Source organism: Scyliorhinus canicula, chromosome 4, assembly GCF_902713615.1.
Source record: "Scyliorhinus canicula chromosome 4, sScyCan1.1, whole genome shotgun sequence".
In the NCBI taxonomy this organism is placed as follows: Eukaryota; Metazoa; Chordata; class Chondrichthyes; order Carcharhiniformes; family Scyliorhinidae; genus Scyliorhinus; species Scyliorhinus canicula.
In genome coordinates, this window is record NC_052149.1 from 118,268,304 (window position 1) to 118,286,033 (window position 17,730).

Consider the following 17,730-nt stretch of genomic DNA (forward strand, 5'->3'; position numbering starts at 1 on the left):
TTGTTGCAGATGGGAGCCTTGTCCGACATTTTGGTCAGGCCAAATTGCTGCCGCAGTTGCTTCCAGGATTGGAGGGTGGCTGTCACCACTGGGCTGCTGGAGTGTTTTTTGAGTGGGGATGGGAGTGCTGCCGTGGCGAGGGCCCGGAGGGAGGTCCCCATGCAGGAGGCCTCCTCCGCGCGCACCCTCTTGGCCTCTGGCTCCTGGATCTATCCCCTTACTCGCTCGGCTGTTGCCGCCCAGTGGTAGAATTGTAGGTTTCGGAAAGCTAGCCCCCCCCTGGATTTTGCTTTTTGTAGGACCTTCTTTGGGATTCTAGCATTTATACCCCCCCCATATGAATGCAATGATTAGTTTGTCCAGCGCTTTGAAAAAGGCCTTGGGGATGTAGATCGGAATGGATCTAAACAGGAAGAGGAACCTGGGCAGTACGTTCATTTTGATCGTCTGGACTCTCCCCGCGAGGGAGAGTGGGAGTGTGTTCCATTTTGCAGGTCCTTTTTTACTTCCTCCGTCAGACTGGTGAGGTTCCATTTGTGGATCCCTTTCCAGTCATGGGCTATTTGGATCCCCAGGTAGCGGAATTTGTGTCTGGCTTGTTTGAACGGCAGCCCCTATAACCCCTTGCGGGTGTACTGGGAAGATCTCGCTTTTGCTCATGTTGAGTTTGTAGCCCGAGAAGGCTCCAAACTCTTTCAGGAGTGCAATGATTCCGTTCATGCTGCTCTGTGGGTCCGAGATGTAGAGGAGCAGGTCATCTGCATTGAGTGAGACTCTGTGCTCTCTGCCTCCCCTTCGGATCCCCCTCCAATTTTTTGCTGCCCTGAGCGCGATTGCTAGCGGTTCGATTGCTAGTGCGAACAGCAGCGGGGACAGTGGGCATCCTTGTCTGGTGCCCCTGTGCAGCTGGAAGTATTGGGAGTTGGTATTGTTGGTCCGTACGCTCGCCATGGGAGCGTTGTATAGGAGCTTTACCCAAGCGGTGAACACTGTTCCAAGCCCGAACCGCTCCAGTACCTCTATGAGGTATTTCCATTCGACTCTGTCAAAGGCCTTTTCTGCGTCCAGGAGTGTAGTATTAATCAGGTAAGTCAATAAGAGGTTTCGGAGTCTGGTAACAGCGGGGAAGAAGCTGTTTTTGAATCTGTTCGTGCGTGTTCTCAGACTTTTGTATCTCCTGCCCGATGGAAGAAGTTGGAAGAGTGTGTAGGCATGGTGGGAGGGATCTTTGATTACGCTCGGGTGCACCCCGGGGAATTTTAAGCTGTTAACCATCTCCACCTCGGCCCCATTGATGCTGACGGGTGTGTACAGTACTTTGCTTCCTGACGTCAATGACCAGCTCTTTAGTTTTGCTGAGGGAGAGATTGTTGTCGTTACACCACTCCACTAGGTTCTCAATCTCCCTCCTGTGTTCCGACTCGTCGTTATTCGAGATCCGGCACACTATGGTTGTATTGTCAGCAAACTTGTAGATGGAGTTGGAACCAAATTTTGCCAGGCAGTCGTGTCTGTGCAGGGAATATAGTAGGGGGCGAAGAAAGCAACCTTGCAGGGCTCCGGTATTGAATACTATTGTGGAGGAGGTGTTGTTTATTCTTACTGATTGTGGTCTGCGGGTCAGAAAGTTGAGGATCCAGTTGCAGTGAGGAGCCAAGTCCTAGGTTTTGGAGCTTTGCTATGATCTTGGCAGGGATTATGATGTTGAAGGTGGAGCTGTAGTCAATAAATAGGAGTCTATTGGGGGATGATCCCACTTTGGGAGGGGTCGGGTTATTGGCTGGAGTTTCCGGGGTCAGCAGAAGTTAGCTGACCCACGGAAGTACAATGGAGGACGGTTCGCGGCTGGGAGGGTTCCTAGCCTGGGGGGGAAGGGAGGGGGGGAAAGGGGAATACCGGTTGCTGCTGGTATGGTCAGGAAGGAGCTGGTGGGGGCTGGGGGGACAGAGGTGAGGTGTTGTCGCTGTGGGGACTGGGTCGGGCAGGGGGTGCTGGCCTGGGGCGGGAAGTCGACGGGCTATGGCACCCCAAAGAGCCCTCACCTTGAGTGAAAGTCCTATCACTTCCCTTGTCCAAATATATACAACACCGGCTCCTTTAGCTCATACACCCGCACGCAGTGAAACAAACAAACAAAAAAAAAGAAAATACAGTCATGAGGTTACATCGGCACATGGCCATTTCTCAATTTCTCAGTTCTGCCACAGTCCTTCTGCCTTCGCAAACTCCTCCGCTGCCTCTGCCGTTCCAAAACACAAGTCCTTGAACTTGTAAGTCACCCTCAGCTTCGCTGGATATACAATGCCGCACTGCACCTTGCTAATGTACAGTGCTCTCTTCATCCGATTGAAAGCAACCCGCCTCCTCGCTAACTCCACCGTAAAGTCCTGGTATACACGTATACCAGCTCCAGCCCACTGCACCACCTGCTTCTGCTTGGCCCAGCACAGGACCTTCTCCTTCACACTGTACCTATGAAAACACAGAGTCACTACTCTTGGCGGCTCACTCGCCTTTGGTACAGGCCTCCACGACCGATGAGCCCGATCCAGTTCATATCGGGAGGGATCCTCCCCCTCCCCCAATAGTTTTGCCAGCATCGCAGCAAAATACTCAGTCGGCCTCGGCCCTTCAACTCCTTCGGGCAGCCCCACAATCCTCAAATTCTGTCGCCTGGATCTGTCTTCCAGGTCTTCCATTTTTCCTTGCACATCCTTGTTAATCTCCATCACCTTCCACATCTCCTTCCCCATCAAGGTAAGTTGATCACCGTGCTGCAATAATGTCTCCTCCACTTCCTTCAGCGCCTCCCCTTGCTCCCGTACCTCCGCCACTGCGCTCACCAACGCCGTTGTCACCGGGGAAATCGCCTCCTCCACCAGCACACTCAAAACCTCCCTCATCTCCTTCCTCATTGCCTCCATGTATTTTGTAAACTGCCTTTCGAATTCCGCAGCCATCACCGTAGTTATTTCTTCAGCCGTAAGCAATGCGGCCTCCCCTGGTGCTCCAGCCTCCATTTTCCTTGGTGACCCCGTGGTGACCTTTCTACTCCCCGACAGGCTTTTAGCTGTTTTCACAGCCGTTTACAAAGCAGCTCACTTGATTACTCCTCCTTCCACAAACATTGAAACCCTCTCCCACCGATGAACAATGGCAGCTTTGTGTACCACCTACAAGATGCACTGCAGTAACTCACCAAGGTTCCTTCGAGAGAACCTTCCAAACCCACAACCAGTACCGTCTAGAACAGGGGTGGGCAAACTACGGCCCGCGGGCCGCATGCGGCCCGCCAAAGGTCTTTATGCGGCCCACCAAGTCATTAAAAAAAAATAAAAAAAATTTTAAATAAAAAAAAATTAAAAAAAAAAAAATTTTTTTTTTTAAGGTTAATTGGGGGGGGGGGGGGGGGGGGGACTGTTGGGTTACTTACTGGTATAGGGTGGATACGTTGACTTGAGTAGGGTGATCATTGCTCGGCACAACATCGAGGGCCGAAGGGCCTGTTCTGTGCTGTACTGTTCTATGTTCTATGTTCTGTATGAGGCGCCCAGAATCATAACCGGGTGAAGTAATTATTTTACTTAATATACTATGCGGCCCTTTAAAATTGTGAATTTCTGAATGTGGCCCTTGCACGGAAAAGTTTGCCCACCCCTGGTCTAGAAGGACAAGAGTAGCAGATACCTGGGAGTCCACCATCTGGAGGTTCCCCTCCACGTCACTCACCATCCTGACTTTGAAATAAAGCGCCGCCCATTCGCTGTTACTGTGACAAAATCCTGGAACTCCCTCCCTAACAGCACAGTGGATGTACCTACACCGAAAGGACTGAAGCGTTTCAAGAAGTCAGCTCACCACCACCTTCTGAACGGCAACTAGGGATGGGCAATAAATGCTGGCCTAAACAGCGACACCCACATCACGTAAATGAATTAAAAAAAAAACGAACACATAACCCTCACTGGCCATTGTCTTGCATTGAAATCCGCCATTTGCAATCTCAATGGCTTGTTGGTCCAAAGCTCAGCTTCGAATTTCAAATCCTCTTCATGATAAAGATGATCAATTTTCACTTGATTATGTCACCTCTATCTCTTTCTCTCTCAGTCTCATCCCAACTGTGATTGTATCCTCCACTCATGTTTTTGTTTACTCCAGACTCAACTATTCAAATGCACTCTTGACTGGCTTCCCATCTTCCACACTCCATAAACTTCAGCTTCTTTTTGGCCAGCAACACTGCTCGCTGACCTACAGTAATTTTTCATCCCTCAGTGCCTCATGTTGAAAATTCTCATCCTTGTGTTAAAGTCACTTCGTGACCTGGCCCCTTATCTCTGTAAATCTCGCACAACCCTCCAAGAACTGTGTGTTCTTCCAATTCTGGCCATTTGTGCATCCTCCACTTGCCTCGCCTCAGTCTTTGTCTTCAGCCACCCAAGCCCGACGCTCTGAAATTCTCTGACCAAACCTCTGCACCTCTGTTTCTCTTTAAGGCTATCCTTAAAATTCATCTCTGAATACGTTTTTGGTAACCCCTCCGACTATCTCATTCGATTGCTTGGTGTCAGTTTTTGTACAATCAAACTTCTGTGAAACACCTTGTGATGTTTGTCCATGACCAAGGTGCTGCATAAATGCAAGTTATTCTGGATTGTCTGGGAATATAGCTGCTATAAAGTTTGTCCACCCCCTTCCAGCAGAGGGTGCTCATTCTCTACTTTATATCTCTGGTATTTCCTCCCACTACAGCAGAGAATGAGCTGAAATAATCATTGTTCCTTTTTTACAAATTTGCTTCTTTTGTTTCCACCGCAACGCAGAGATTGGGTGACACGGTGACAAATGGTCAGCACTGTTGCCTCACAGCACAAGGACACAGGTTCAATTCAGGCTTTGGGTATCTCTCGGAGTTTGCACTTTCTCCCCGTGTCTGCGTGGGTTTCCTCCGGGTGCTCTGGTTTTCTCCCACAGTCCAGTGTGCAAGTTAGGTGGATTGGTCATGCTAATTTGCCTGTTAGTATCCAGGGATGCGTTGGTTAGGGTAAGAGGTTATTGGGATGGGCTTGGGTGGAGTGTTTTTCCAGAGGGTCGGTGTAGACTAAATGGACCAAAAGGCCTCCTTCTGCACTGTCGGGCTCTATGATTACGAACTTGCATGGTTGAAGACAGTTTTAATACTGGTAGATCCCAACATACTCCTTAAGCAACTTGGGATGTCTGTCTACATTACGTGCATAAAGTTTGTGCAGGATATTAATGGTGGCTGCAGCACTGAATTTTATTTCCAAATGCAGCAGGAGATGGATCATAATTTGAATTTACATATTTTGTGAAATGCTACTCAGCTGACAGATTTTTCTGGGGTAATAAAAATTCATTATTATGGGCCGGCACAGTGCACAATGGTTAGCACTGGTGCCTCGCAACGCCAGGGACTCTGATTCAATTCCGGCCTTGGGTGACTGTGTGGAGTTTGTATGTTCTCCCTGTGTTGGTGTGTGTTTCCTCCCACAGTCCAGAAAAGATGTGCAGGTTAGGTAGATTGGCTGGGCTAAATTGCCCTAAAGTGCCCCAAAGATGTGCAGGTTAAGTGGGGTCATGGGGATAGGGTGCGGAAGTGGGTGCAGGTTGAGTACTTTTTCAAAGGGTCGATGTAGACTTGATGGGCCAAACTGGCCTCCTTCGATACTGTAGGGATTACATGATTCTATTATTTTTTTTGCACGATGTGGGGTTTGCTGGCTTGGCCAGAATTTATTGCCCATTGCTAATTGCCCATCAGAAGGTGGTGGCAAGCTGCCTTCTTGAACCACTGCAGCCCTTTGGTGTGGGCACTCTGCTACTGGGGAACGAGTTCCAGGATTTTGACCCAGCGATAGTGAACGAACGATGATATATTTCCAAGTCAGGGTGGCGAGTGAAACTTCCAGGGGGCGGATTTCCCATGCATCTGCTGCCCTTATCCTTCCAAATGGCAGTGGTGTGTGGGTTTGGAAGGTCCTGCCTAAGGAGTCTTGGTGCGTTCCTGCAGTGCATCTAGTAGATGGTACACACTGCTGTTACTGTGCATCAGTCAGTGCTGGAGGAAGTGAACGCTTGTGAATGCTTCTCCAATGCCGACCGAATGGGAGCCAGGGCATCTCCCATTGATTTACGGAGGTCCTCGGCCACAACTCGCCTTTGCTTCTCAAATTCTGGTGCCAAGATGCCGGCAAGTATCTCGGCTGTTCGTGGAGTGTCTGGAATCGCAGGAGCAGCCTCCGCCGTTTTCTCGACTGAAGAGCCCTGAGAAAGAAGCCTCCGACTCAATCAACAAAGTTCTTCCTTCAACTTTCTTTCCCCTTGTATTTCAGGCATTTATCTTATGTGGGCACCTTATACCATCACTCAATAGAAATTTTAAGCAAATATACCCCCAACAATTGGGCGGAAAGGACTAAAAATATAGTATCCTAGTGGGAGCTACCTTCTGCCTACATACCGCCACTGGAAACTCTCCGAAGTGTCATCACTTATAATGTAAGAAAAAGACAGCCCTTTTTTCCCAGAGCCTGGTTCCACAAACAACACTGTTCATGACCAAATAATCTGTTTTAGTGATTTGTTTTGGATAAATATCGAGCAGGATCATCACTATTCAGGGGGTAAAGTTTGCAGTGAGAGGAGGAATCATAGTAATTTTTTGATTAATGTCAGATAGCGTTGGGTGAATTTAAGGCAGGGTTACAACCTTCAGATCGCTGTACAGCCGAAGCTGAACTCTTGCAGTTTGTATCTGAGCCATCCTCTGCTACACATTGTTATAATTGCTGCAAATGATCCAGAGAGTTCTATTTTGTAGAAATATCCATTCCACATTCCGGCCTCGGGTATGACTTTTGCTTTGTTTCCTGTAGAATCGTTATTGTTTGAAGAACTGACTGATTCCAGTGATGTGCTCGAGACTTTGAAAAATCCTTTTGTAAGTATTCCACGAATTATCCCTTTTTATTTTAGCAGCACATCAGTTGCGTTGATGTTGGGGTGTTCAGTCAGTGCAGAGAGCATTTCTTTGTTTGATTGAGTAGTTTGGGAGAAATTGCTTTGGCTGGTGGAAGGTAAGTAACCAGAAACATAGAACATAGGAGTGGGAGGAGATCATTCGGCGACTTCGAGCGTGCTCTGCCATTCATTATGATCATCCAACTCGATAGTTTAATCCCCCCCCCCCCCCCCATTTCCTTTGATCCTCTTCGCCCCAAGTTCTGTATCTAACTGCCTCTTGAAAACCTGCAGTGCAGGGCGGCACAGTGGCACAGTGGTTAGCACTGCTGCCTATGGAGATGAGGACCCGGGTTCGATCCCCGCCCTATCCGTGTGGAGTTTGCACATTCTCCCTGTGTCTGTGTGGATTTCACCCCCACAATCCAAAGATGTGCAGGTTAGGTGGATTGACCATGCTAAATTGCCCTTTAATTGGAAAAAAATAATTGGGTACTCTAAATTTATATATATAGAAAAAGAAAACATCCAATGTTTTGGCCTCAACTACTTCCTGTGGTCACGAATTCCACAGACTCACCACTCTCTGGGTGAAGAAACTTCTCATCTCTGTCCTGATTGGTCTACCCCTTATCCTCAGACTGTGACCCCTGGTTCTGGACACCCTCACCATCAGGAACATCCTTCTTGCATCTCCCTTGTCTAGTCCTGTTACAATTTTATAGGTTTCTATGAGATCCCCCTTCATTCTTCTGAACTCCAGCGAATACAATCCTAACCGACTCAATCTGAAATGAAAATCGCTTATTGTCACAAGTAGGCTTCAATAAAGTTACTGTGAAAAGCCCCTAGTCGTCACATTCATGCGCCTGTTCGGGGAGGCTGGTACGGGAATTGAACCCGCGCTGCTTGGCCTGCTCGGTTTGCTTTAAAAGCCAGCTATTTAGCCCTGTACTAAACCAGCCCCTGACACATCTCTCCTCACACATCCATCTTGCCAAGCCGGGAATCAGTTTGGTAAAAGTTCACCGTACTCCCTCTATAGAAAAAAACATCCTTCCTCAGACAAGGAGATCAAAACTGCACACAATATTCCAGATGTGGCCGCACCAAGGCCCTGTATAATTGCAGCAAGACATCCCAGCTCCTGTACTCGAATCCTGTCGTTATGAAAGCCAACATGCCATTTGCCTTTCTTACCGCCTGCTGTACCTGCATGCTTACTTTCAGTGACTTGTGTGCCAGGACACCCAGGTCTCATTGCACATTCCTCTCTCTTAATTTGTGGCTATTCAAATAATCTGCCTTCCCTCATTTGCAACCAAAATGGACAACCTCACATTTATCCAAATTATCCTGCATCTGCCATTCATTTGACCACTTGCTCAACTTGTCCAAATCACACTGAAGGATCTTTGCATCCTCCTCACAGCTCACCCTCCCAACCAACTTTGTCATCTGTAAATATGGAGGTCTTGCGCATTTCGTTCCCTCATCTAAATCCTTTAATATATATTGTGAACATCTAGAGTCCCAGCACCTATCCCTGTGGTGCCCCACTGGTCACTGCCTGTCAATTTGTAAAAGACCAGTTAATTCCTACTCCTTGTTTCCTGTATGCCAATCCATTTTCTTTTTTTAAATGTATTTTGTTTCAAACATGTGTTTTTAAAAAAAAAAAGCAACAACAGAAACACTCCACAAACTCACTGTCCACAGTTCATACAATTTTCTCCCTGCACCCTACTCCCCAACTCCCCACGACGAACAGTTCCTCAAACATTGCCAGGGACAACCCATCTCTAAGCCCTTTCTGACACCTTCATCTCACATTTAATCTTTTCCAACCAGAGAAAATTGTACAAGTCCCCCAGCCAGGCCACCACCCCCGGCAGCGTATCCGACCTCTCATTGAGCAAGGTCCTTCGCCGGGCAATTAAAGAGGCGAAAGCCACAGCATTGCCTCCCTGCCCCTCCAGCAGCTCCAGCAATACCGATATCACAAAGATCACCAACATTGGGTCCGGCCTAACCTCCACCCCTACAATTTTAGACAGGTCCCAAACACTGCTTCCCAGTATCTCACAACCCCAGAACATGTGTGTATGATTTGCCGATCCTCGCCCACACTTCTGACACTCGTCGACCACCCCTTGGAAGAATCCACTCATCCTCACCCGGGTCATATGTACCCTGTGCACCACCTTGAACTGAATCAAGCTCATCCTCACACATCACCTCGCACCACAGTCCCCAGCCTATTCCACCGCCCCCCCTTCCAACACCTCCCTTTTTTTGAGCTCACCACCTGCTCCCCCAACCATTTGTGAAAATATCCCCAATCCTGCTCTCCCAACTCATCCGGCGTGCAGCCGTTGCTCCAATTAGGTGTACTTTGGGAAACGCCCTACACTTCTTTCACACAAAGTCCCTCATCTCCAAATATCTAAACTCACTCCCCCATGGCAACTCAAACCTCTCCTGCACCTTATCCAGACCTGCAAACTTCTCTTCCAAGTACAAGTCCCTCGCCCTCACCAACCCCGCCTCCCCCCACTTCCTGTACATCCCATCCATCTCCTCCAGCTTAAACCTGTGGTTCCCACACATTGGAGTCAGCACCAACATCTCCTCCAACAGCTGATTCCACACTCTGAGCGTCGACTGTACCAGTGGGCTCCTCGTACACTTCTGGAGCTAGTGGCAGCGGCGCAGTCACCGTTGCCCTCAGGCTGGAACCCCTCCAGGACTCCTTCTCCATCTTGATTCACTCTGCCCCCCTGCCGCACCCCATTGCCCCACCTTCTCCACATACGCCGAGCTAGCCCCCCTTTCTACCTCTGTAGCAGGGCCCTTCCCACGCATACAGACTCCTTCCCTGTCCATACAAACTCCGAAACACTGTCTCCAATTACCGGAAGAAGGCCTTTGGTGAGATATTGAGAGGGTCTGTGAAACAAACAGGAACCTTGGCAGCACATTCATCTTTATCACCAGCACCCCTCTGCCAGTGTCAGGTGGAATGTGTCCTATCTCCCAATAAAATCCCTCCATATCTCCTCCACCAACATTGTTAAATTCCACCTGTGCATCGTAGCCCATTCCCTCATCACCTGACTCTCCAAATACCTGAACCTATCCTAGCTACCTTGAATGGCAACTCCCTTAGATTGGCCCCTCGCCCCAGCCCATTCACCAGAAATATCTCACTTTCCCCGACATTTAGCTTATACACATGATCCTACCTATACATTCGAGCGGCTCCGACATAAACAACAACTCATCAACTCTACTAGTTACATCCTCGAAGAATTCCAGTCGAATTGTCAAGCATGATTTTCCCTTCATAATCCATGCTGACTCTGTTTGATCCTGCCACTGCCTTTTATAAAATCTTTGATAATGGATTCTAGAATTTTCCCTACCACTGACGTACGGCTTACATAGAATTTACAGTGCAGAAGGAGGCCATTCGGCCCATCGAGTCTGCACTGGCTCTTGGAAAGAGCACCCTACCCCCTACCCAAGGTCAACACCTCCACCCTATCCCCATAACTCAGTAACCCCACCCAACACTAAGGGCAATTTTGGACACTAAGGGCAATTTATCATGGACAATCCACCTAACCCGCACATCTTTGGACTGTGGGAGGAAGCCGGAGCACCCGGAGGAAACCCACACACACACGGGGAGGATGTGCAGACTCCGCACAGACAGTGACCCAAGCCGGAATCGAACCTGGGACCCTGGAGCTGTGAAGTGATTGTGCTATCTATCCACAATGCTACCGTGCTTATTGGCCTATAATTCCCTGTTTTCTCTTTATGCCCCTTTTTAAATAGTGGAGTTACAGTAGCTACCCTCCAATCTCTGGGAACTGTTGCAGAGTCCATAGAATCCTGGAAGGTGACGCCAATAAATCCACTATTTCTAGAACCACTTTCGTAAGTACCCTGGGAGTAGATTATCAGGCCCAGGAGATTTAACAGCCTTCAATCCCATCAATTTGCCCAACAGCATTTCATGGAGAGGGTTATTTAGCTCGCAGGGTCGGAGGAAAGGAGCACTTCTGGTATTTATAGACAAATTTTGTAGGAAGATTCGGTGTCAGAGGAGGGGTTAAGGCTAGGTGGGAGGAGGAGTTGGGGCCCATATTAGATGATGAGGTGTGGAGTGGGTCCCTTTGCAGGGTGAACTCCATGTCTCCTGCATGAGGCTTGATTTAATTCAACTTAAGGTAGATTTTAGGGTTCCTGACCAAGTCTAGTTTGAGTCATTTCTTTGCAGGGGTGGAGGACAGATGCGAGCGCTGTTCACGAGGTATGGCTAACCACGCGCTCATGTTCTGGTCTTGTCCCAACCTCGTGGATTTTCAGGTTTCCTTCCTCCCAAAAGAGCTACCTAGCTAGTCCCAATTTCCAGCCCTATCTCCGTAGCCCTCCATCACTTTCAAATATATATCTAGCTCTCTTTAGAAAGCTCCTGTGGAATCCGCCTCCATCACTCTCCCAGGCAGCGCATTCCAAATCCCAACAACTAAGTCAACAGGTTTCTCCTCATCTCACTCCTTGCTCTTTTTTAAAGAGATATTTTATTTCAAACATACACAACATCAACAAAATACACAGTCCAACAAAGCATAATTCAAAGTTTGTACAGTCCCCCCCCCCCCAAACCTGTGTCCTGCCGTGTTCCCCCAACCACTCCTGTACATCCCCAACCCTACCCTCCCAATCAGGAAGCAGTGGTTGCTCCAGCAACGTGTACTCCAGTGGCTTGGGGAATGTCTGCCACCCGTTTTGTGCAAAGTCCCGCATCTGCATCTATCTAAACTCGCTACTCCTCGGCAGCTCAACATTCCTAGATCTCTTGCTGACCATCTTGAAATTGGAACCTCTAGTCACTGACTTACCAACTAGTGGAAACAGAATATCATCTTTACCCTATCAAAATTGTTCATCATTTTGAACACCTCGATATGGTCACCTCTTCATCTTCTCTGCTCTAAGGGGAAACAAGCCCAATTTCCATATCTTTTCTTGTATCTAAAATTCCTCAATTCCTCATTCCTTACTCTCCAAGCACATGAAATATAGCTAAATGAACAGAGAAGGACACTTTCTTGTGTTTTAACATCCTCCCTTAAAGTGCCCAGAACTGAACACACTATTCCAAATGAAATGCAATGAAAAATGAAATGAAATGAAATGAAAATCGCTTATTGTCACGAGTAGGCTTCAATGAAGTTACTGTGAAAAGCCCCTAGTCGCCACATTCCGGTGTCTGTCCGGGGAGGCTGGTACGGGAATCGAACCGTGCTGCTGTCCTGCTTGGTCTGCTTTAAAAGCCAGCGATTTAGCCCAGTGAGCTCAGGCAGATTAAATTTAGTGTGGAGAAGTGTGAATGATACATTTTGATGGGAAGAACAAAGACAGACAATATAAAATGAACGGTACAATTCTAAAGGTTTTGCAAGGGCAGGAAATCCTGGGGATACAGGAAGACAAGTGACGGTGGTCAGGCAAGTTAAAACAGTTGTTAAGGCGGCTTATAGGATCCTTGGGATTATAAATAAAGGCATAGTATAAAAGCAAGGAAGTGAAATGTGGTCTGACCAATGATTTGTAGAGGTGCAGCATCACTTCCTTGCTTTTATACTATGCCTTTATTTATAATCCCAAGGATCCTATAAGCCGCCTTAACAACTGTTTTAACTTGCCTGACCACCGTCACTTGTCCTCCTGTATCCCCAGGATTTCCTGTCCTTGCAAAACCTTTAGAATTGTACCGTTCATTTTATATTGTCTGTCTTTGTTCTTCCCATCAAAATGTATCATTTCACACTTCTCCACACTAAATTTAATCTGCCTGAGGTTCCACCAACCTGTTTGTTCTTTGGAAGTCTATCACTACTTTCTTTACATTTGCAATACTGAAGTTTTTTGTCATTTTGGAATGACTTTTTAAATTTTGTTGACAAATCTATTATTTAGCACGTGATCAAACACTTATCAGAATTCCATAAGCACCACGTTATCCTCATTAACTCTTTTTTTACCGCATCAAAAAATTTAAGCAAGTTCGTTCAATATGATTTCTGTTCTAAAAATCTGTGTTCCTCACATTTCTGTTTAAGCACTGATCTGCTTCTTGATTGGCAGAGTGGATAGTCAGCAGTTTTGGTGTATAAATCAATAGGTTATTTCATGATGTCCCATAATATCGGTCAGCATATGCCATTGCTGGTGCTCATTTACCATAAGTAGTTCAAATTCTGCACAGTAGATGGAGCCAATTGTAAACCTTTCGCCTGCATGAGAAATTGGCGAAAGGGATATGTTGCAAGTTGAAATCGGTAATGATAAGAAATGAGATATGACTTGATAATCATTCACCAACTGTGAAACCACAATTTTGTAACCTGGTTTAAATTTGTTTATTCATGATATCATCATTAGTACAGGCATAAAATGAGCAGCATCAGCATGTGGCTTGCAGTTTTAATGAAATAAAAAATGAATGAAAATGAAAATCGCTTATTGTCACGAGTAGGCTTCAATGAAGTTACTTTGAAAAGCCCCTAGTCACCACATTCCGGGGCCTGTTCGGGGAGGCTGGTACGGGAATTGAACCGTGCAGCTGGCCTGCCTTGGTCTGCTTTAAAAGCCAGCGATTTAGCCCAGTGTGCTAAACCAGCCCCTAAATTCTCTCCAAGTACAAGAAATGTAGCTGAATGAACAGCATCAGCATGTGGCCTGCAGCATTATTTATGATGATTTTGTGAATGCAAATCCCCAAAGCCAAGTAAACCTGCTCCACTAATGAAATACCCTCTAAGTACATGAAATATAGCCTTTTAGTATTTTAGTTGTTAGCCTGTGTGAAGGTTGTGATCCTTATCCCACAATTCTGTCCTAGCAGTAACTGCCAGGGTCATGCTGTTGGTCGGAGACTGAGAAATATCTTAATTTGGTGACAGTGCTAGGATTGTTCAAATTGGTTTGCACGAAATACAGCTCTTTTTGTGAGTCAGGTTGATTTGGGAATATGTGGCCATCAAGAAGTCCGTCTCAATATTGTTTGGCAATTACTGCAAACGCTTGTGGTTATGGATGGATGAAAGTTGTTGACTTTCATTCAGTGCATAGTTAGTTTGAAGTGAGGTGCCAGGTTTAAATCTGTCAGGAATATTTCCGAGCTGGTGTACCACGTTATCCTCATTGACTCTTTTTTTACCGCATCAAAAAATTTAAGCAAGTTCGTTCAATATGATTTCTGTTCTAGCAATTTGTGTTCCTCAGTTTATAGCTTCAAGTGTATTGAATAATTGCGATCAATGCCACTGACTCGTGGACTTATAGTTCCATTAAGGCCAATACATTTGTGTTATATTCTAAATCATAGGTGTGCTGCGTGCACATTGCTGGACCTGATTTTTAAGGTGAAGAATGATGTTTCTTTCACTGCAAATTCTAGAGCTTTTAAGAATCTATAGCTTGATGGAGGGATGGGGAATATGAATGTGGATGTCACTGGTCAGGCCTGGTTGTTGCCCACCCTCATTGTCCTTGCTAGGCCATTTCAGAGGGCAGTGAAGAGTCAACCGTGTTGCTGTTGTTCTGGAGTCACTTGAAGGCCAGGTCACGTAAGGGTGGCAGATTTCCTTCCCTAAAAATCATCAGTGAACCAAATGGTGTTTTGAACAACATTTGATGATAGTTGTCAGGGTTACCATTACTGAAGCTGGCTTTTTATTCCAGATTAATGAATTGAATTTTAAATTCCACCAGTTGCCATGATGGGATTAGATTTGAACCCATCACCAAAGTGCCAGCCGAGGCCTAGGGATGACGAGTGCAGTGACATTGCCTTTTAAAATTTTGCTGAAGCAAAAAATCAGAAAATGCTGCTCATGATCAGCAGATCAAGCAGCATCTCCTTGAGAGAAAAATAATTAAAATTGCAGATCGATGACCCTTTGTCGAACTGGAAAAAGATATAACAGATTTTAATAAATATATAAAGCATGGAAACCGTAGGTGGTGGTGGAGAAAATCTGCAATAGGAGAGAAGGCAAGTGAGATGAACTAATAAAAGGGATGCTGGTACAAGACGAAAAGAGATGGTATTGGGACAATGAAAAGAACAAAAGATATGTCGAGAGGAGGTGTAAATAAGAATAGCAGAATCAGTACCAGCAGCTGTACTTAAGAAAAAATTTTTTTTTAAATGTTTTTTTATTGAGTTTTCATATTTTATATATGACAAATTACAAGTTATTAGAGAGAGAGAAAAAAAAAAGGAAAACACAAAAATTTAACATGAATATTTACAGGTAAGCATCTTCATAACAATAATTGTGGCCGCCCCCTTTAGCCAGCATACATATTTTACATTCCCCAATATGGCCGAGGCACATGTTTATAGGCATTTATTTATAGTTTGGCTTTGGGCCTTGGCTTGCCATCAAACCCCCATACCGAGCCCGTAGCCCCCCCCCCCCCTCCCTCCCCCCGGCTACCTTCCCCCGATTCCCGTCCATTTTCCCCTGGTTCTTGGCCACCCGACTATTCTTCCTCCTGTACGTTGGCCACAAACAGGTCCCGGAACAGTTGCATGAATGGCTCCCACGTTCTGTGGAAGCCGTCGTCCGACCCTCGGATGGCGAATTTGATTTTCTCCATTTGGAGAGATTCCGAGAGGTCGGACAGCCAGTCTGCAGCTCTGGGTGGTGCTGCTGACCGCCAGCCAAACAGGATTCTACGGCGGGCAATCAGGGAGGCAAAGGCAAGGGCGTCCGCCCTCCTCCCCAGGAATAGATCTGGCTGGTCTGAAACCCCGAAGACCGCCACTATCGGGCATGGCTCCACCCTCACCCCCACCACTTTGGACATAGCCTCGAAGAAGGCTGTCCAGTACTCCACAAGTCTGGGGCAAGACCAGAACATGTGGGCGTGGTTGGCCGGGCCTCTCTGGCACCGCTCACACTTGTCCTCCACCTCCGGGAAGAACCTACACATACGGTTTCTCGTTAAGTGGGCTCTGTGTACCACTTTTAGTTGCGTCAGGCTGAGCCTTGCGCACGTGGAGGTGGAGTTGACCCTATGCAGTGCTTCGCTCCAGAGTCCCCACCCTATCTCCATCCCCAGGTCGTCCTCCCATTTCCTTCTTGTTGCGTCCAGTACGGTGTCGTCCCTATCTACCAGTCGGTCATACATGTCACTACAGTTCCCTTTCTGTAGGATACTTGCGTCCAGTAGGTCTTCCAGTGGTGTCCGTCGTGGCGGTTGTGGGTATGTCCTTGTCTCCTTTCGTAGGAAGTTTTTGAGCTGCAGGTACCGTAGCTCGTTCCCCCCAGCTAGCTGAAATTTCTCTGTCAGTTTGTCCAGTGTTGCGATCCTGTCGTCCGTGTATAGGTCCTTGACTGTCAGTGTCCCCCCGTCCTGCCTCCACCTTTTGAAGGTGGCGTCAGTCAGTGCTGGTGTGAACCTATGGTTGTTGCAGATGGGAGCCTTGTCCGACATTTTGTACAGGCCAAATTGCTGCCGCAGTTGGTTCTAGGATTGGAGGGTGGCCGTCACCACTGGGCTGGTGGAGTGTTTTTTGGGTGGGGATGGGAGTGCTGCCGTGGCGAGGGCCCGGAGGGAGGTTCCCATGCAGGAGGCCTCCTCCGCACGCACCCACTCGGCTTCTGGCTCCTGGATCCATCCCCTTACTCGCTCGGCTGTTGCCGCCCAGTGGTAGAATTGTAGATTCGGGAGGGCTAGCCCCCCCCCTGGATTTTGTTTTTTGTATGACCTTCTTTGGGATCCTAGCATTTTTACCCCCCCATACGAACGCCATGATATGTTTGTCCAGCGCTTTGAAAAAGGCCTTGGGGATGTAGATCGGAATGGATCTAAACAGGAAAAGGAACCTGGGCAGTACGTTCATTTTGATCGTCTGGACTCTCCCCGCGAGGGAGAGCGGGAGTGTGTTCCATCTTTGCAGGTCCTTTTTAACTTCCTCCGTCAGGCTGGTGAGGTTCCATTTGTGGATCCCTTTCCAGTCATGGGCTATTTGGATCCCCAGGTAGCGGAATTTATTTCAGGCTTGTTTGAACGGCAGGCCCTTTAGTGCTGCCCCCCCCCCCCCCCTTGCGGGTGTACTGGGAAGATCTCACTTTTGCTCATGTTGAGTTTGTACCCCAGAAGGCTCCAAACTCTTTCAGGAGCGCTATGATTCCGTCCATGCTGCTTTGTGGGTCCGAGATATAGAGGAGCAGATCATCCGCATAGAGTGAGACTCTGCTCTCTACCTCCCCTTCGGATCCCCCTCCAATTTTTTGCTGCCCTGAGCGCGATTGCTAGCGGTTCGATTGCTAGTGCGAACAGCAGCGGGGACAGTGGGCATCCTTGTCTGGTGCCCCTGTGCAGCTGGAAGTATTGGGAGTTGGTATTGTTGGTCCGTACACTCGCCATGGGAGCATTGTATAGGAGCTTTACCCAAGCGGTGAACCCTGTTCCAAGCCCGAACCGCTCCAGTACCTCTATGAGGTATTTCCATTCGACTCTGTCGAAGGCCTTTTCTGCGTCCAGGGAGACGATCACCTCTTGTGTTCTCTCCCCGGAGGGGGTCATTATCACGTTCAGCAGGCGCCTGATGTTCGCGGTAAGCTGTCTACCTTTGACGAAGCCCGTCTGGTCCTCTGTGACCACCTCAGGTACACAGTCTTCTAGCCTTTTGGCTAGGATTTTGGCCAG

General features: G+C 47.5%; 1 protein-coding gene across 1 annotated transcript in view; it reads left to right on the top strand.

Moving 5' to 3' along the window:
• Positions 1 to 17,730, top strand: part of atf6 (activating transcription factor 6) — a 440,428-nt gene that overhangs the window by 15,057 nt on the left and 407,641 nt on the right. Inside the window, exon 2 of the mRNA XM_038795101.1 lies at positions 6,903 to 6,967. Within this exon, the coding sequence (XP_038651029.1) occupies positions 6,903 to 6,967 (65 nt within the window). The remainder of the gene's footprint in view (positions 1 to 6,902; positions 6,968 to 17,730) is intronic.